General features: G+C 40.1%; 1 protein-coding gene across 1 annotated transcript in view; it reads right to left on the reverse strand.

Annotated features, from left to right (window-relative positions):
- RFX6 (regulatory factor X, 6) overlaps positions 1-3,544 on the reverse strand; it is a 44,665-nt gene extending 41,121 nt beyond the window's left edge. The window contains exon 1 of the mRNA XM_009325692.1: positions 3,442-3,544. Within this exon, the coding sequence (XP_009323967.1) occupies positions 3,442-3,544 (103 nt within the window). The remainder of the gene's footprint in view (positions 1-3,441) is intronic.
- Positions 3,545-17,596: the final 14,052 nt, after the last annotated feature.

Genomic DNA, 17,596 nt, shown 5'->3' on the forward strand with positions numbered 1-17,596 from the left:
GTTCTTGAAATTTTTTTTTATTCTCTCATTCTCTCATTCAGCCTCATTTTCACAGTCATGGACTATAGTGCTGAAAGACTTAATGGACTGGAGATCACCTTGTCCATTCCATTCCTTCCAGTGGAAACAGGGCAGGATTGCAGACAGATACCGTTATACCTACATGATTCCCAAAACTGTTTGTCTCACTTGTTCTTAAAGATCTCCGGTGATGGAGGGTCACATCATACCCAGATCATCTGTCAATCAAAAATGTTAATTAGTGTCAAACAATCTCCCTTCAGCTTGTGTCCATTGCTTCTTTTTTCTGTCTAAGAACATGATTACTCTTGTTCTATTTTCATCACTTTTTCAGTATTTGAGGACTGTTATGTCTCCTCTCTGACCCTCTGTCATTTCATTACTAAAAACAAACCAGTATGATTAAATTGACTGTACCAGTTTCCTGCATCTGCTTTTGTCTTCCAGTGTTGCTCCTGCCTCCCAACTCTTTTCAACTTATTTTTTCTCTTTGCTTGAACTTATTTGTGCCTTTTTGTATCACCATGGAAGATTTCTTTTCCATTCCTCAGAATATACCTACTCAGCAGTCACCATGTCATGCTTTGCTGTCAGGGAGTTCTCAGAGTAGTTTTAATTGTCATATTTCTGGTGCCTGCATGGTACATCTGTGGTATTTTACTGGCACTGTGGAACTCCCAACATGGACTGCCAGACCAGGACAAAAAGCCCAGGGATTTGTTCACAGGCTTGCAGACTCATGTAATTTTCTTTGCCACTTTGCAATGTTCTTTGTAACTTCCTTAAAAATCGTGATACCTTCACACTCTTGGAACTAAAACAATTGCCCTAGCTTTGGTCTTCATCTTCTGTCTTACTTATTTTGTCCCTCATTACCTTCTTTCAGACCTTTCCTGCTTCCATCCAGTTCCTACGATTCTCTTTGTACGGTGTTGCTTCCATTTTCAAGTCCATTTACCAGTCTGTTGAGCCAGATTTGACTCTTCCTTCAGTGACACCTTTGCTATTGTTCTTGTTTATTTGCCTGACTTCCCTAGAGCCTTTGCCTCACTAATGCATTCTGAAGTACCTATTCCAGCATAAGCAAATCATCACGAGTCCATCTTCTGTTGACTGGACCTTAAATGTGAGAAGTTCTCACACCTGCCTATTGAAGGTGTTGATTTGAGGCAACTGAAAAGGTTTTTTACAAAATAACTAGCACACTCTTTTTACCTCAAGGAGTTAATTCCTAGTTTTCTGTTGTTTGATGTAATCTCAGAAGCATTCATCCTGATGGAAAGGTCATATTTCATATAAACAAAACATACTGCTTTTCATTATCGCTTAGCATTCTTATCCTTGTACTCTCTTCCAAGGCTAGTATCATGGCTAGAAAAGTGCTTTGAGTGCTTTTTAGGAAACATCGCTGACCTGCAAACCCAAAATTTTCAAAAGATTCCACAAATCTTCAGGATCTAACTCAAATTTTAAGCTATTGTCCATCTATGTGCTTAGAAGAATGGATTCTTGGACTAACCCTCCTGCAGCAGGGACTGCTTTTTTCCCTCCATTGTGCGCGAATCAGCACCGCGGCATCTAACAGATAATACAGTAGATGGGGAGAATATCCCTGTACTTCAGTTGATAACAGGTAGATGTTCTATAGGTGTCTTAGGAGTCAAAGAAGCAGTAATTTTAGAGCATGATATTTCATATTTTGCCTAAAAAAAAAAGATTAGTACATTGTGACATTCCTAGTAATGTCATAAGGAAGAAGAGCCTTTCCTAAAGGCTAAATCTGATTCTCATCTGTGTTTCGAACACTTGCTGCCACAGGTGAGAAGAGATATGTTTCAAGTTTCCCAGGAAGCTGGGAACACGGCTCCCGTCCTGTATTAGTCAGGAGGTTGGTTTCTGCTAAGCAGTGCCTTAGAGATGGGGATGGGAAACACTGTTTCAACTGATGCTGGAATCAAACAGTACTGTGCACTGCTGAACTGTTTGGAGATGAGGCCAGGGAGGCTCAGGGTGGTTTGTGTTGGCCTGGGATATCATTTTCTTTTTCTCATCATTAACTCCACATTTGAGCTCTTGGTGACTTTATTGTTTGGTACAGGCTGCAGAATAAAGTGAGCCAGAGGGCACTGGGGCCTCCTTGTCCTCTTCTCCTGTTCCCGGGATTGAGAGACTGACTATTCCAGCACACAACCTTTCCCTAGCTCAATCCTCTTTTGAGATCCACACACCTCTCTGAGTGGCAGCTCTGTGTGCTCCAGCTCTTTGCTGGAGCAAAGGAGGGACACAAAAAGCTAAGGCGGGTGGGCAATCCTACTCACTGTTTGAACCCCCTGCTGCTGGAGTGGACGGTCCACCCAAGATATATGATCTCAGCCTTTGGGAGACAGAAGGGAGGGGGCAGATGCAGAGTTGGGCTAGCTGGAGCCGTGAGTACCACAGACATTACAGCACTGCTAGTGCCTAGGAACTTTTGCTATCATTTGGTGGTGTGTCAATTGAGAATTGGGATCCTATAAATATTGCTCATTACTGAGTGAAATCTAAATTGTAAATTAGAACTGTTAAAACATGTATCCACATGTATCTGTTTATTATTTTCCTATTAAAAAATTGCACTTTTATATATCTGTTAATTGCAATCATGGTATTTGTCCCTGGACATGAAGCATGTATCCAGGGATACATCTTCTTTAACTTTGCCTCCAAGTTAGTTTTCTGAGTCTAATCTGGTCACCTCAGACTCCCTTTATAGTCAGTGGAGAAGAAAAGGTGTCTCCCAGGGATAATTCATACCAGGCACATTACCCACTGAAACAAATCATCCTCTTGCAAATCTCGTTCTCTTCCTTGTCTGTACTGAAAGCCTAGGAAGTTTTGCTTAGTTTTAGGTGAATTTTTGTAATGGTGTAATCCCACCAAAATTCAACAGATTCTGTTATATATCCTGGTGTAAATGCTCAGATACATGTGCTCTGCAGCACAGTGTAATTATTGTTCATGATTCACGTGTGAAATATCTTTTATATCGGCACTCAGGTATTGCACCATGTCATCTTGCTGCAATGTTCCTTTTTCTTGTTGCCAACACAGCACATTGAAACAAAATGTTTTCAACTTCACTTATATCAGCACAACTTGCCAGTAACAACAATTTACTTGAGAGATTCTGTGTGTTGAACTGAAAAAGGTTTGGAAGATAAATGCAGCAATAGAAATACAATTTGTTATTGATCTGTTCCTGTGTAATTTCATGATGTTTATGTAAGTGTTGGAAATTGTTTCACTTCATATCCTCCCCAGACAAATGAACTACATAGAAGCTCTGATATGGTGTTGATGCCAGGCCTATTTGGTAGACTCTAACACCTATTTCTTTCCAAATATGCTGACAGCACATTAACAGTACAGTATAGTACATACCAGTATTCCACAAGGAAATAATAAAGTAATTCTCATTATCATCAGTCTTTGTCATTCTCTCTGCCTTGATGTAGCATGAATCTAGCTCTTTCCGAAGCTCCATTTCTCATTTCCTGTGACTCATTACAAGGCACAGTTTTAACTACCAACACTTCAAACAAGACAGCTTTCCCATTTTTTTTGGTCCTTGCCACATTTCAGTGTTTACTTTTTGTGAGTATTTTGCTCTTGAGAAAAAAAAAAAAATCAGTGCATTAAGCTAAAAGCCCCTGTGCACTTAGCCCTGTCGCTGCCAATGCCTTTTGAAAGGATATAACCAGGAAGAAGTTTTTTAATCGCACAAATTTCTTCAGGAAAATATCTATCTATGAATTAAAGGGTCAAAGCATTGAAGCATCCTCCATAATCTTAGGTTTATTGTTTCTAGTAGCTATCCAATAATTCCCTTTGATAAACTGATTGCAATGATGGCTTTAGATCATCACTCACTATAACAAAAAGTTCTTTGCCTTTGCACATGTATTGCAGCTTTTTCCTGAGCCCTTCCCAAGGTGTTTATACCTCAGCAATGTTTTCTAAATAATTTCTCTAAAGGATTTATTTAGTTCTGGTAGCGGAGGAGGATATGCATATCATCCCTTGCTGCCACACAGTGCTGTGACTTCTCTGAAGTTCAAAGAAAAAAGGAGGTGTGGAGAGATGCGAAGGGGGGGGCATCAGGCAAAGAAAGAGCCATCCTCAACTGTGGGGCCAGGAGCTTCTGTCCTCAGCGGAGAAGGGAAGGAGCATCCTTCACTGCCCAGCAGCACCAGCCCAGCAGCTGCAGCAGGGGAGTGCAACCTGCAGTGGTGCCTTTTGCGCTCAGCAAGCTCTGTGAGCCCCGCTGCTAGTCCCAATGCTGTAAAATCACACAAATCTGGTTGAATATTATCTGTGCAGCCAAGAAAGTGAGCAGATGCTGTTCAAAACTATGGCACGGCAGTCATCACGTGCTACCCAGGGGGACAGCCGTGCAGCTCCATGCTGTGCACGTGTGTGCGTGTGTCTATACAAACAAGTAAACAAACTGAATACCCAAAGAATGCTATTGCCCCCATGCCTGACTACCCCCACCTTCTTTTTTTCAGTTCCCATTGTGGCCTATAGACAATTTCACAGCCTGTATTATATCACCCAGAACTTCTGTGTTTGTTTTCATAATGCTGCAAATCTTTTCCCAACCTGGTGCTGAAAAGGTCCACAAACCTTGGCCTGCCAATAACTATATGAGCAGTGTCAGATCTGTGAAAGTAGAGGCTTGTCTGACAAGTTAATTCGCCATAGAAGCTTAGGGTTCCCTTTGTAAGGAACAAATGCTGGCATCCAGTAGATGGTGATGTTTAATAACGTATTTCCTGCTCTGTCTCCAGCTGATAAAGCCAGACATGTCTGTCCATCTCTTCATATTTCGGTATTTTACTTATTTCCTGTTCTTACAATCTTTAAATGAAAAACCATTCTGTTTTGTATAGAAGTGGACGCTTCTGGTTTTCTCCCCAAAGAGCGAACTTCAAAATAAATAAACTAACATTCTATATTTGTATTACACTAACCCCTTCACAGTTCACGTGTCTCCATCCTCTACAAACACAGGGAAACTCTACAGTCTGTAGGAGGTCGAGGTAAACTGCAGGTGGGGACTTCATAGTCTGACCTTATGTAGCAACATGGAAGTAGAAATTTCCCATGCTTACCTCTCTCTCAAGTTGATGTTAGACAGTTACCTCAGGTTGCTTATCTTGATTTTAAAATGCCATTTTTCAGCATGTATTCTTTTTTCCTTTGCCAAATTGGAAGAAAATGTTTGTATTCATATTAAGTACGTGCTCCTACAAGCTTGCAGACTGAACAGCCACTTCACTATTCATGTATTTGCACTGTGCTTTGGTGGGTAGCATCCAGGAAAAGAAAAGTAAGGAGGCCAGCCGAGTTTTTCACTGGGCAGCTATACAAACATCTCCAGTTTCCCTGTGAATGATCCAAGAATAGAGCTGAGGTTAGAGAATATGTTCACCCTTGACAAAGTGGTTTTGAGAGTTTCTGCAGGTACTCCAAACAGCTCTATGAGCAACACTTGTTCCTGTATACCTAGCCTATGTGCAAATAACTGCTAAATAGGTGTTAACAGAAGCAAACTACTAAAGTCAAGGGACTATTCTCTTTATGTAAAGCCGAGTCCTAAAGGCTTTACCTTTACCCAACCCACCAGTTGGGTACAGCTCCCTAGAGTGCTGCATTTCACAGACAACTCACCATTGCTGAAAACAGGTTGTTTTCCCCTTCTGTGTCTCTCTGTCCACCCTATTCCTGGCCACACACTCCCGCTGCTAACCTTGCGCCAGCTTCAGCACTTGTCAAACACTTCTGTGTCAGTTTAATTCACTGAAATAACAGAAAACAAGACCAGGAAAAACCAATGAACAGCTTTCTGACATTTCAATCAGTTAAATCAGCCAGGAAGTGTGATGAGAGCCAGAATATGGGTGGGATGGTACAGCTGGGACTGAGGGAAAGGGAAGGAGGATGGGGTAGGATAGAGGAGGGAGAGGGTATGTGAGAATGGAGGGGAGCAAGATCTCCTCAGTCCCGCAGCAATAAGCTCTCAGATCTGGTGAACTGCCTGTGGAACCACAGACCTATTCATAGTTGCCATGGGTGATATGCATCTGGCAAAAGATGCTTATTAGATTTATACAGCCTTCGTTAAACAAATGATCTCACACAGATACTGTGCAACATTATAGTTCTGTAACGTATAACTAACCTCTTCCTTTTTTCCTTTTTTTTTTTTTAATCCCAGGCGTGGCTTTCCATCTTCTATAGAATATTATCAATGTTCTTCCTGCTAAGTGTGAACAGAATCGCGCTGCACTAGGAATCTACTAAGTGCTATGACTGGGTGTATCTGAGTCCGCTGTTCCATTGCTTTGGATAATTCTGTTTTTTCACTCCAGAAAATCTTTTTTTCTTGAGATTGATTAGCCACAGTCTACAGAAAGCCTCAGGGACAGACAGTGCCTTCACTTGGAAGTTGCTCAGGCCCTCGATTAACCTGGAAACAAAACTACTGCTTGCTCTTTTGCATATTCCCATTTGTAGCATATGCTCGTACAGAGCTGCAGGAGTCAGTCTTTGAATCTTAGTTTCCTGGACGGAGAGAGATTCATGCACTCACGAGTCTCTGCGTTATAACAATTCCAGCAAGAATTTTCTAAGATGAGGAACCAAGTGTTTGCAGTCACTTGTCCCTGATTGTCACTGACACAATGGTGCTTGCCAGAAATTGATATATTATAGCCAGTTATTTTTAAATTCTGGGACAGAAGAAAAAACTATGGTGTTTTTCTGCATAGTATATTTGGACAATATTTTTCAAAGCATTTTTTATATATACTATACTTAATGACAGACAATGTCAGAGCAATTCAATGCCTGATCCAAAGGCAATAGTATTCTGCCCACTGCCCTCAATGGGCTGTTGATTAGGTCCTTATTTGCTAAGTAAACAATAGATAAAAGTTCAGTTTGTTGCGTGTACACAGTCACAGAAGTATTGTGCTCTAAGTGAAACCACAGGTTCTTGCCGGTAACAGATTCTGGAGTCTGCTCAGGAGGAAAATGGACTCTGATACCCGTGTCAGAGAAGTGATGTTGCTTATTGTCAAAGATCTCTTATCTCCAACCACAAAGTGGTCACGTTGCTTTCAGAGCATCTGAGTGTAAATACTGGCCAAAGACAAGATCCTTGGGATACCTGGGATAGCGGACAGAAACCTAGCCATGCCCTGGGGAGGGCACAGCGTGAAGCCTCACGTGCTGCAGAGGACTGAGAGATCTGTGTTGATATGTGTCGCTTGGTAAGGGGATACTAGGTACGTTCAGTAATGGTCAGGTTCCTGGTGGGCAAGGCGCTTTCCAAACCACTGGCGTTAAATAAGCAAGCTTGCTTATTTCCTACTCGGTTTAACACACCAAGCCAAAGGAGGTTGAGTATCTCCTCAGCCCCAGCCAGCCTCGGCTAGTCCTTTCCTTCACCCAGAACACCTTCAGCACCACCTGTTCAACCTGCTACGTGTTTTGAAAACATCAGAAAGGTCTTTGCTGTGTCTCTTATCAACAGAATAAGTGAACAGAACATTTGTGCAGGATTTAGCAGTACATCCCACTGCAATCTGAACTAATGTGTGCTCGAGTTAATGGCGTACCGAAGTGATGGGTGGGTTATGATGATGGTACTCGGTGAAGAGTGCTATAAGAGACAGGTCTTATTGCTTGCTTCCAGCATGTCTGATTTGCCCTTGGAAAAGTCACCGGCTCTACCTGTAAAATAAAGTTAAATGGTTCCTTGGGTTCAGTTTGCTTGTAGATCTTTTGGGGGAAGAACTGTTTCTTATTATGCGTAGTGCCTAGTATGCTATATATGCTTACAGTCTCAAACTACTGAAATATTACAAGTAATAGTATATACTGAATATTTATGAAAAGGGCCATTACAATTATCTTGCACAGGACAAAGAAGTTCTTAATTTTTTATAGGCATGTTTTTTTCTGACTTTTCCATGCAACACTCCTACTATTCTTTATAAGGACTCCACAAAAGATTATCTCATAATACTTTTATTTCAACAGTAAGGGGAATCCCATAAAGAACTTTGCTGATCCCGTAATACTTTCTATTTTGGGGTGAAAAATGTTAAGACGTTTTAACAAGGACCAGCCTTCGGTATGTATCTAGCTACATTTTTGACTTTTCATATATATGCATATAAACTTGCAGAAAACAGGCACGGATTTATATGCTCGTTTATCTAAATTCCAATCAAATGTTACTGCTACACTTCATTAAAAACAAGGCACTTGGACATGCACTGTTTGCAAATGGGAAATAACATAAATAAAACAGACTGAATAAGGGCTAGACCTGCTGAGAACAGAAGAGCTCTCATGGGAATGAAATTCATGATGAGAAACTCTGGAGATCATGTTTCTTCAAAACATTTTGTGTTGGATTGATGGGATTAAACAATTCTGACCCTAAAATTCACATATGAAACTTTTGTTGGACACCTACATATGCGTTTAAGAATGATTTTTTTCTCTGGTATTTTATATAGTTCACAACAGGCACATTACTGGCTACTGAAACAGCAGCAACTTCCTCAAATCCTCTGTTAAGGTAGTTAATAACTTCCCAGTTTCAAACTGGAAAGGCAGTTTGAAGAAGTACTTTTAAAATTTCTGTGCCTAAGTTAGTCTTCAAACAAGGATATTATCTGTAATGTGAGCATAGAGGAAGCTGTGTACTTATGTGCAAAAGGGGTTAGGAGAGAGATTGCCAGTGACAGTGCATCTGTGTCAAATCTTCTGAAACACAATTTTCCAATTAGCGAACACGAACCAGAGATGTTTTCCTTTTATCCTCTTTACTTATCTCACAGAATAAAATTGATTTTAAAGTGAATATTTGTTTGAATAGATTCCCTTTAATTTTGAATGTCTCTTCAATCTGTATTTTCTGATTACTGTGTGGTTACTATGCCAGAAAATGCAGAATGACTCCAAGCCTAGAGAAGCATAACTATGGGCAGCCTCCGGGGGCCAGAGTTTGGGATTTTATGTGAAAAACTGTTACAGAGAGTTTCACTCTTCTTAGCGTAGATCACTGTCTAGAGATGAACAGGCCCAAGATAAGTGCTCCTTTTTCTTATCCTATTATGAAGGAGTTTTGCTGTTGTTGATAAGAGGTAGGATAGGTGATACAACAATCATTGTCTGGCTCAGTGGTATCTAGTGTCATGTTGGGCAACTAGGAAAAAATCAGATCAAGGTCACATGTTCATCCATCTCTTCATTCTGCCGTCCTTCAGAGACTGCACTATTTAGAAGAGTTCTGTTATTAACAAGTCCATTTAATTCTTGAAGCACTTCTTGTCAGTACTAGTAGGGAAGGGGATTTGTTTTGCCTGTCGTTTAACAGTGGACTAGTCATTTAGGTATCAAAATAAAGGCTGTACAATTATTACTACTAAGAAGATTCATTTGCGATGATAGTTGAATTTTTTTGTTGTTCTGGGTTTGGGGTTTTTTTGCCTGAGAAACAATAGTGGTGCCATCGTAGTCTTGGAATCTTTAAACACAACAAGGTAGTTTTTCACTGGCATTCAAATTTGACATCTCATGGTCTACTGCTCTACTACTTTATGTTTTAAATCAGTCCGCCGGCGAGCATTGAACATTACTCTGTGATCAAAATGCATGATCTGTGCAAGGACAGAGGATGGGACGGGTAAGGAACTGTTTGACGTACATATACTGAACGACGTGTCAGGAATACTGTAATATAATAAACAGTCATATTCATGACAAAATAATTCTGTAATTGTTTTCCTTGTTCTAGCTCCTTGCTTTGGCTTGCTACTTGGATACATATACAAAGCTAGTATTTCTTGCAGATGAGATATTTCCATTTCTTTTCTTTTGTTCTCCCATTAACATTTATATCTTAATACTGCATATGTTACATTGCCATATATTAAAAATATGGTCTTCAAAGACCTTGGTAGTCAACAAATTGCATTGTGTTTTCAATTTGAAGGTATGTTGGTGTATTCCCAAATGTGATAGTCTCACAGTTAATCTGGAGATCTGTCATGGTTCAGTCCTGAAGAGTACAGATCAGTCTAGTGTAGCCAAAACACCTCTGCAGGATTCAGATGTGAATTACTCTAGTGTAATTCACAAAAGAATTTAGTTTTCTGTTTCCTAATTTCTCACTCATGAGATAGGACTACATGTGGTAACTGTGCAGAGACCTTTCTTACTGTCTCACTTCTTCGAATCATGTAATTATGAATCATCTTTCATTAACCTATAGATATATTCACAGACTCTAATGAGAACTAATGGAAATGTTACCTACCACCACCACCACCACCACCACCACCACCACCACCACCACCACCATCATCATCATCATCATCATCATCATCATCATCATGTTTTTATTGTGCCTGATTGATGATTTATGAATTCTTGTATGTGGAAATGATGACATTACCTCTTAAAAACAAAACATTGTCTCAAGAACAATGAGAACATTTTTGTGGCCTTTCAATATATAAAGGGGGCTTACAAGAAAGATAGATGGAGAAAGACTTTTTACCGAGGCCTGTAGTGACAGGACAAGGGGCAATGGTTTTAAATTGAGAGAGGGTAAATTTAGATTGGATATATGGAAGAAATTTTTTACAATGAGGGTGGTGAGACACTGGAACAGGTTGCCTGGAGAAGTTGTGGATGTCCCATCCCTGGAAGTGTTCAAGGTCAGGTTGGATGGGGCCTTGAGCAACTTGATGTACTGGGAGATGTCCCTGCCCATGGCAGGGGGGTTGGGCTAGATGTTCTTTGACAGTCCCTTCGAGCCCAAACCATTCTATGAATCTAAGAATCTGCTGCCCACATACAACCTCTTAGACAAATATGTGTTAAAGAATTCTGCGTCCATGTAAACAAGAACATTTATTCTATAGTTTTAGAGAAGATAATATCTGCATTTCAATGTATTTGAGGTAGATGAAGGATTTTAATGAGTTCGGATATTAAAGTTATTATTAGTTCATAGTACAATTTTGGCAGCCATTGGTTATGAAATCACAGCTGTAGTTTCCTTTAAATCGAGACTTTTTTTAAGTTAATGTTTTGGTTTTCTGAGGTGCCTCACAAATATGATTTTTTCTTATCACTAGGAATAAAGTGAAAACAGGACTTCCCCAGTGAGTGATGGAAATCTACATAAACATGTTGATGTGTGAAAAGAAGGAAACCATACTGATTTAAAAAAAAAAAAAACAGATGGGAAAACACTATATGCGCTAGCCTCAAACTCCTGAAGCTCTTTTTTCTCTCTGCCCCTCTGGATTATAAAGCTGATATAAAAGCCTTTTGCTGTTGAAGCAAGGGAAATCTTTAGAGCAACTCATAGTACAAGGTTTTATGCTTATCCTTTTAGATTTTAAAGTGGGTCCGTCTAACAGAAAACACTGGTAAAGGAAGTAACCTTTTAAAAATACAGATATTTAAATATACCTCTAGGAAAATGCTAACTTTTTTTTCTTTTTCAAATAAAACATCATTGCTTTTCTATGAAATCACGCAATTTCTGTCTTGCAGTGTGGCAATAACCATTTCATCAACATAGGTCACAATGGGAGTACCTGAAAACTGCAGGAAATTGAATGCCTGAAAACCTACCCTGGAGAGATGTAAAATAAAAAGCTGAAAAATGCACGTAGCTAATGCCTTTTTCTTTCTGTCCTTGGTTGATTCTAGGCAATTCTCGCTGTCTTTTGGATAGCTGCTGGCATAACTTGTTTCTTCGTTCAGTTAATGAAGGTAATGATAGTTGTTCTACCACCCTCAGCTTTAAAGGCTGGGTGATTGCAAAGAGATTTAATACCAAACTTAAGATCTATCATGGTTTTATGTACTGTTAACTACTTTGTATTTTATTTCTAAAAGATGTGGATAAACAGAATGCTTGGGGATGTAGCTGCAGATTAACGATTTTTATCCATTCTTGTGGTATGTCTTCAAAGACAATTTCTTGTCAGGGAGCAAAAATGACTTAAAGCAAAGTCTTGTTTCCTATTTTCTCATTAGCCAAAGTGCAGTATTTTTGTGTATGTAAGCTCTCCTTAACCAACAGTGCGCAACATTCTGTAGGAGGTGTGTAGAGTGATATGCTATTCTACAAGATTTTAAGTGTGAACTTTTTAGGAGGAACCATTGCAAATGGTTTTAATTTGTGGAACTTTTTTTTTTCCTCAGTCTTTAACTCTGAAGATTGAAGTCAGTCTCCAGAGTGACTCCTGCAGATTTGCTGTTTGGGGTTCTTTTCCTTATCTGAAAGGAATTTTTATGAGTGTCACCTGTTCTGCCTGTACTCTCTTTGCAGATGTATGTTTACTTTTATAACACAATCAGTTAAACCTTGTAAGGTGAGCTGAGATCTTTTAAGATCTCAAAAGAAAACCAAAATAAATAAAAAAAGTCCAGAATAAAGGTGACAATGTCATACCTGAATCAATTCTCAAAAAAACCTACAAAACAAGTTGAGAGCTGGAGTCCTAGTGTTGAAAAAGTTTTAGAGTCAATGTTAAATGTATTTAAGCATCAAACCTGAACTGAGTTAACTAAGGCATAAAACCTATCTACCTTCAGGAATCTTGGCCCTTGCCTGCAGAGCACCTTACAGCTGAGTAAGGAGCTCCTAACAGCTTACTTCCTGTACGAACTGAAGGAGGTTTAAGTTCCCAAAAACAGGGTCCCCCCAAGACCAGCTGGCTGAGCTCGGACTACCTACAGTAGCCAGTACTGAGAAGAGCCTCAAATCCATTCAGATCTTCTACAGTTTGGCACCTGTGGACACCTGCCCTTCCCACAAAACGCCACTGGAAGTAGCATTATCACAGAATCACACAATAGCTGAGGTTGGAAGGGACCTCTGGAGAGCATCTAGTCCAACCCCAAATTATCTTTATCTGTGTCCAATAACTCAATGTTCAGGGAGAAGGTAAAAACATATGTACTTGCTCAGATAGGTGGTTTCAAGACAGTGACAAGACGGGAGGGGACTCGTGTGAAATCAGGGCAAGTGAAAACCAGCCCTTTCCCTGGTGTCCCCTTCCAGATCCTGTCAGCCAGCACATTTGGGAGACATGGACTCGATTTTCTCTTCTACCTGAAGAGGTTTAGACCCATCTTTTCCAAAAGTGTTCTTGATAAAGTATGCTGAGAAAGGGAAGTAAACGAGTTCTCATTCTTTCCTATGCTGATATTTGCACAGAGTAACTGAAGGCTTGGGCCAGAGAGAAAGGAATTATTTCCATGATATCTTTTAGTGATGAAGGCATTCCCTTAAAAGTAGGGTCCACCTGACTTTCAGTCCCTGCTCCCAAAACTGAACCTTTTTTCATTTCTCTTATTCTATTTACTGTTTAATATTATCATTTCTGTTTCAGCTCCAAAATGACTGAAGCAAAGCGCTCATATTTTTAAAGGAGTTTATGTTGGACAAATACTATAAGAGTTTAAAAGTCACTAAGTACTATTTACAAAAATGATTCAACGAGAATAAGCACAAGGTCACCAAGATGGCTATTTGGATTTAGGTAGCTAGCTGTCCCTTTAACAGTCTATATCCAAAACTAAGACCCCTGGATCCCCCACAGTCAATCGGAGATGTCTAAAAACTGTAACCATGTATATTTTTAAACTCAAAATCCCTGTAGGCCTAATTAAGGTGTGTTCAGTATTAATAATGATGAGAGGTTTGGCATCAACTTCATACCTGCTTGCCATCAATATTTTCATGTGAGATGATCTCCAGCCTGACTTTCTTGCAGATAGGCATTTCCAGAACGTGCCAAATATACAAGACAATACACCCCCAGCAGTTTCTGAATATACTGACTCTCTGAGGAGGGTTCCTAATGCTCAGTCTAGAAGGGCTTTCTCAAACAAATAGTCAATGACACTCCAATGAGGAGAGGGCACTGAGAGCAGAAAGACTTTAGTCCCCTCCTTTATGTAGCAAAGGTCTCACTATAGGATCGTGAGCAGTCATTAGCAGAAGGGCTGGACCCCCCACCTCCAGCCCCTCAGGAGAAAGCCCAAATATCTAGGCTAGATGTTTTCTTTCCCTCTGGGTGGCCCTTTTACTACAGGTTAGGCCCAAGTGTTTGCATAGTCAAGAGATGAATGACATTTTTGCTCACTTGTTTTCCAATTAAGAGAAGAGGAGATGGAGCAAAGGAGAGAAATAAAACCTGATGAAGAATTCTGAAAATAGCATTTCGATCAACTGGGTCATGCCTGCCATGCTGGCTTTTATGAAGAACTGTCCTGTATCCATCCTGACTCCATCCTGATAGCTGACTATCTTCTTGGCTGGGTGGGATAGGAGCAGCCTTGCTAGATTATTTGGAAAAAAAACCCCGAAGAGTTAATTTATAGCGAAATTAAATTTTGGAACAGCTAAAAATACTTGTCCTCCACATCAGAAAAGTCAAATCCATTTGATCTTTCATTTCAAAATTATATTTAACTTGAATTTTAATTTAAGTGTATTAAAATATTAGAGAAGATAAATGAGACAGAAACCTCTGCTCTGAACTAAAAAAAAAAAAAAAGAAATTAGTTGTACTCCTCCCTTCACAACTTTGCTTTAATTTCGTATAGCTCTATTGAGCATAAACAGCGAGGGTGCACTGAACATGCACGACACTGACTATTGACTAAAACACTTTCTGAAAAAGAAATTACTGTGAGGCTGCCCAGGACTGCCCTGACAGTCCGGGCAGGAGGCTGAAGGCATTGTCACAGCCCTTCTGTAGGCAGACGTTCCAGCATCTCAGTTTTCTACCAGAAGTACTCCAACAAGGCCATTTGCATCAGGGGAAAATTCAACTTTCAGAGTACATCAGGAGACACTTTATAATATTGTGACCTGACAGAGAAAAACAGGACTCGTCCTCCCCATCACGCAGCTCAGCTGACACGCTCTAGAGGACAAACCCAATGAACTTGAAAATTGAGTTAGTTTGTTTCTGAGGAATTAATGTGACCACTTGGCTTTCATCCAAATTCCATTTCACTGTTGATGTGTTTTAAGGTTTTTTTTTATAACAGACCACAAAACAAAATAATGGATATTCTCCTTCCCATTCTTTAATTTTAATATTTAATATCAAGCTAGGTAGGGTCCCAGTAAATAGAAGATTTTTTAAAAAGGTAATTAAAACTAAGTAATGCAAAACCTGCTTCTTTTTTTTAACTCCATTGTTTAAACTTCCTTAAAAGAAACTGAGTAATCCAAAATCATTGGGTTAAATACAATGGTTCTATTGGTCTAGAAAGCTGGCATTCCTAACCAGTATTTACTCTTCTCAAGGTTTTGACCTCAGCACTATCTACTGTCTTTATTAGTATAGATGCAGTCTATCTTACTGAAAGGAAATGGCTCCATAAACTGATTGCATGGAAAATAAAATGATTTCACATGGGACAATTCCTTCTTACTGGCCCGGAAGATGTTAGCGTACTCATTTGTAATGGCTTCCCTGCTGGAAACAATGGTTGCTTCCAATTGCACAGCGTTTTTTAGTGGTGATTTTAGAGAGCAGTTCCACACGTGTTTCCTTGGTATTTCTGGTATTTCAGGTGTTCCCAAACTCTGCTCATAGTCAATATATACTGAGCTTCACACTTTGACTCTGGTTTTCTTTTCAGTAGATTAGCCTTCAGCTGGCCTTTCAGCCTTGGTTGTGAGGCACAGCAGCTCCCAGTGACTTCAGGAAGACCATGAGGGAGCAGCTGGGCTACCTGGGAGCCTTTCAAGCATGCTGGTTACTGCCCCAAAACAAAGGCAAACCGAGAGGTGGCTTGCTGGCCAAAGCAATGGGATACCCTATCTGCTCTTGAATAGAAGGGAGATGGCAGCAGACGGGCATTTCTGCTGAACAGCTCCCCGGTGGGTTAAGGCTTCTGCAACCACAGCATTTTGCAGTACTACCAGGCTGCTATGTGAAAAATAATACTTTTTAAAATAGACGCCTCATACAAGGCAAAACGTGAAGGCTGATGGGAAAACACACAGCTTCTTTACAGTAAAACATGAATAAGGCATGTTTCTCTATTGCAGCAGTGATTTATACTGGGACTTGGCTTAGTTTACCTTGTTTTCTTCTGCCTTGTTGTTGTTATGTTTTTTGTTACTTGTATCAAAATACCCTATACAATCTGGGGGCTCACCATGAGTGAGGGACAGTAGTTATTCTAAAGAGTTTATGGTCCGGATGGAAAGGCAATATTATTCTCTATTTTGCAGATATTACATGAATCAGAAGAAGGTTATGTCTAGAGTTTCAAGGCATTTTGGCACTACTTCATTTGAGAGAGAGAAGGAGCCTTTCAGAAACCTAACTGTGAACAACTGACTAGGGTTGGGAAGTCATGGCAGAAGTCTGTGCAGATCAGGCACAAGAAGTCAGTGCTAGAACTGGGAACAAACCACTCAGTTCAGGGCTTTAACATTATGGCTCGTCTTCCTTTCTTTGTGGCTCGTATCTTCCCCAGGAACAATTTGAGAAGGAATGGTCATTCTTAACTTACACAAGCATCAGCTTCCCTACAAATGACAGGATTTTATTTGAATGCTGCTGGCGTCTTCAAACAGGGCTATCTCCCTTGTGCCAGGGTAGGTCCTGTCCTGAGAGAGGAGGGGTTATCCCACTCTTCTGAATAACAGGGAGAATATCCAAAGTTCCCTTGGCTTCTTTCACACATTTTGGACTGTGGAGCCTTTCAATAGGTGCAGCGCTGTTGCCAAAAATTTATTAACTGTAAATTTACAAGAAATCACCTGCAGGATTAGTGCTGAGTGTGACAGGGCCATCTTCCAAACCCTACCTATTCCGGTCCTTCTCAAAGGGAAGCTGAAGCCCAGGTAGAAGAAGTAGCCATTTCGGCACAGCAGCATGTAACTTAGGGGTATACAGAGATACTACCAGGGTATCTCTGTCTCCCACCAGGTCCTCCAAAGCCTCTTACAATTCATCTGTGGCTCTCAGAGTAGCTCCAGGTTTGGTAGGTCCTGATTTCTGCCTTTGCACAGTCCATTAAAGGCTGCTTTCTAGAGATGATGGTACTTCAGGACTTCCCCTGGATCTTATGCTTGATTCTACCTGCCAGGAAATACTCCTATGCAGACAACTGTGGAAGTCTAGCGATGTTACAATAATACACCAGTAAATTTTAAGCAAAGAACATTTTGTACTACACAGTTATTTCTATTGGTACTTAAGTGTCAATGAAAAAGGGTATTTGCAAACACTTCCAGTTAATTATGCAGTACTAGATTAGGCTGAACTATCTCAGTAACGTTTCTAAGTACTTCTCATCACTAGCAGTAATTATGAGATATAGGCCTCAAAAACAAACAATAACAATAAAAACCCTTCCCTGTGAAAATACTCTACACTGTGATGTAAACGCAATGTAGTTGAATTTGAAGCACACCTCATTTTGTGGTGTTTTTATAAATAACATGAAATTATGC

The sequence above is a fragment of the Pygoscelis adeliae genome, unplaced genomic scaffold, assembly GCF_000699105.1.
Source record: "Pygoscelis adeliae isolate BGI_AS28 unplaced genomic scaffold, ASM69910v1 Scaffold54, whole genome shotgun sequence".
Classification (NCBI taxonomy): Eukaryota; Metazoa; Chordata; class Aves; order Sphenisciformes; family Spheniscidae; genus Pygoscelis; species Pygoscelis adeliae.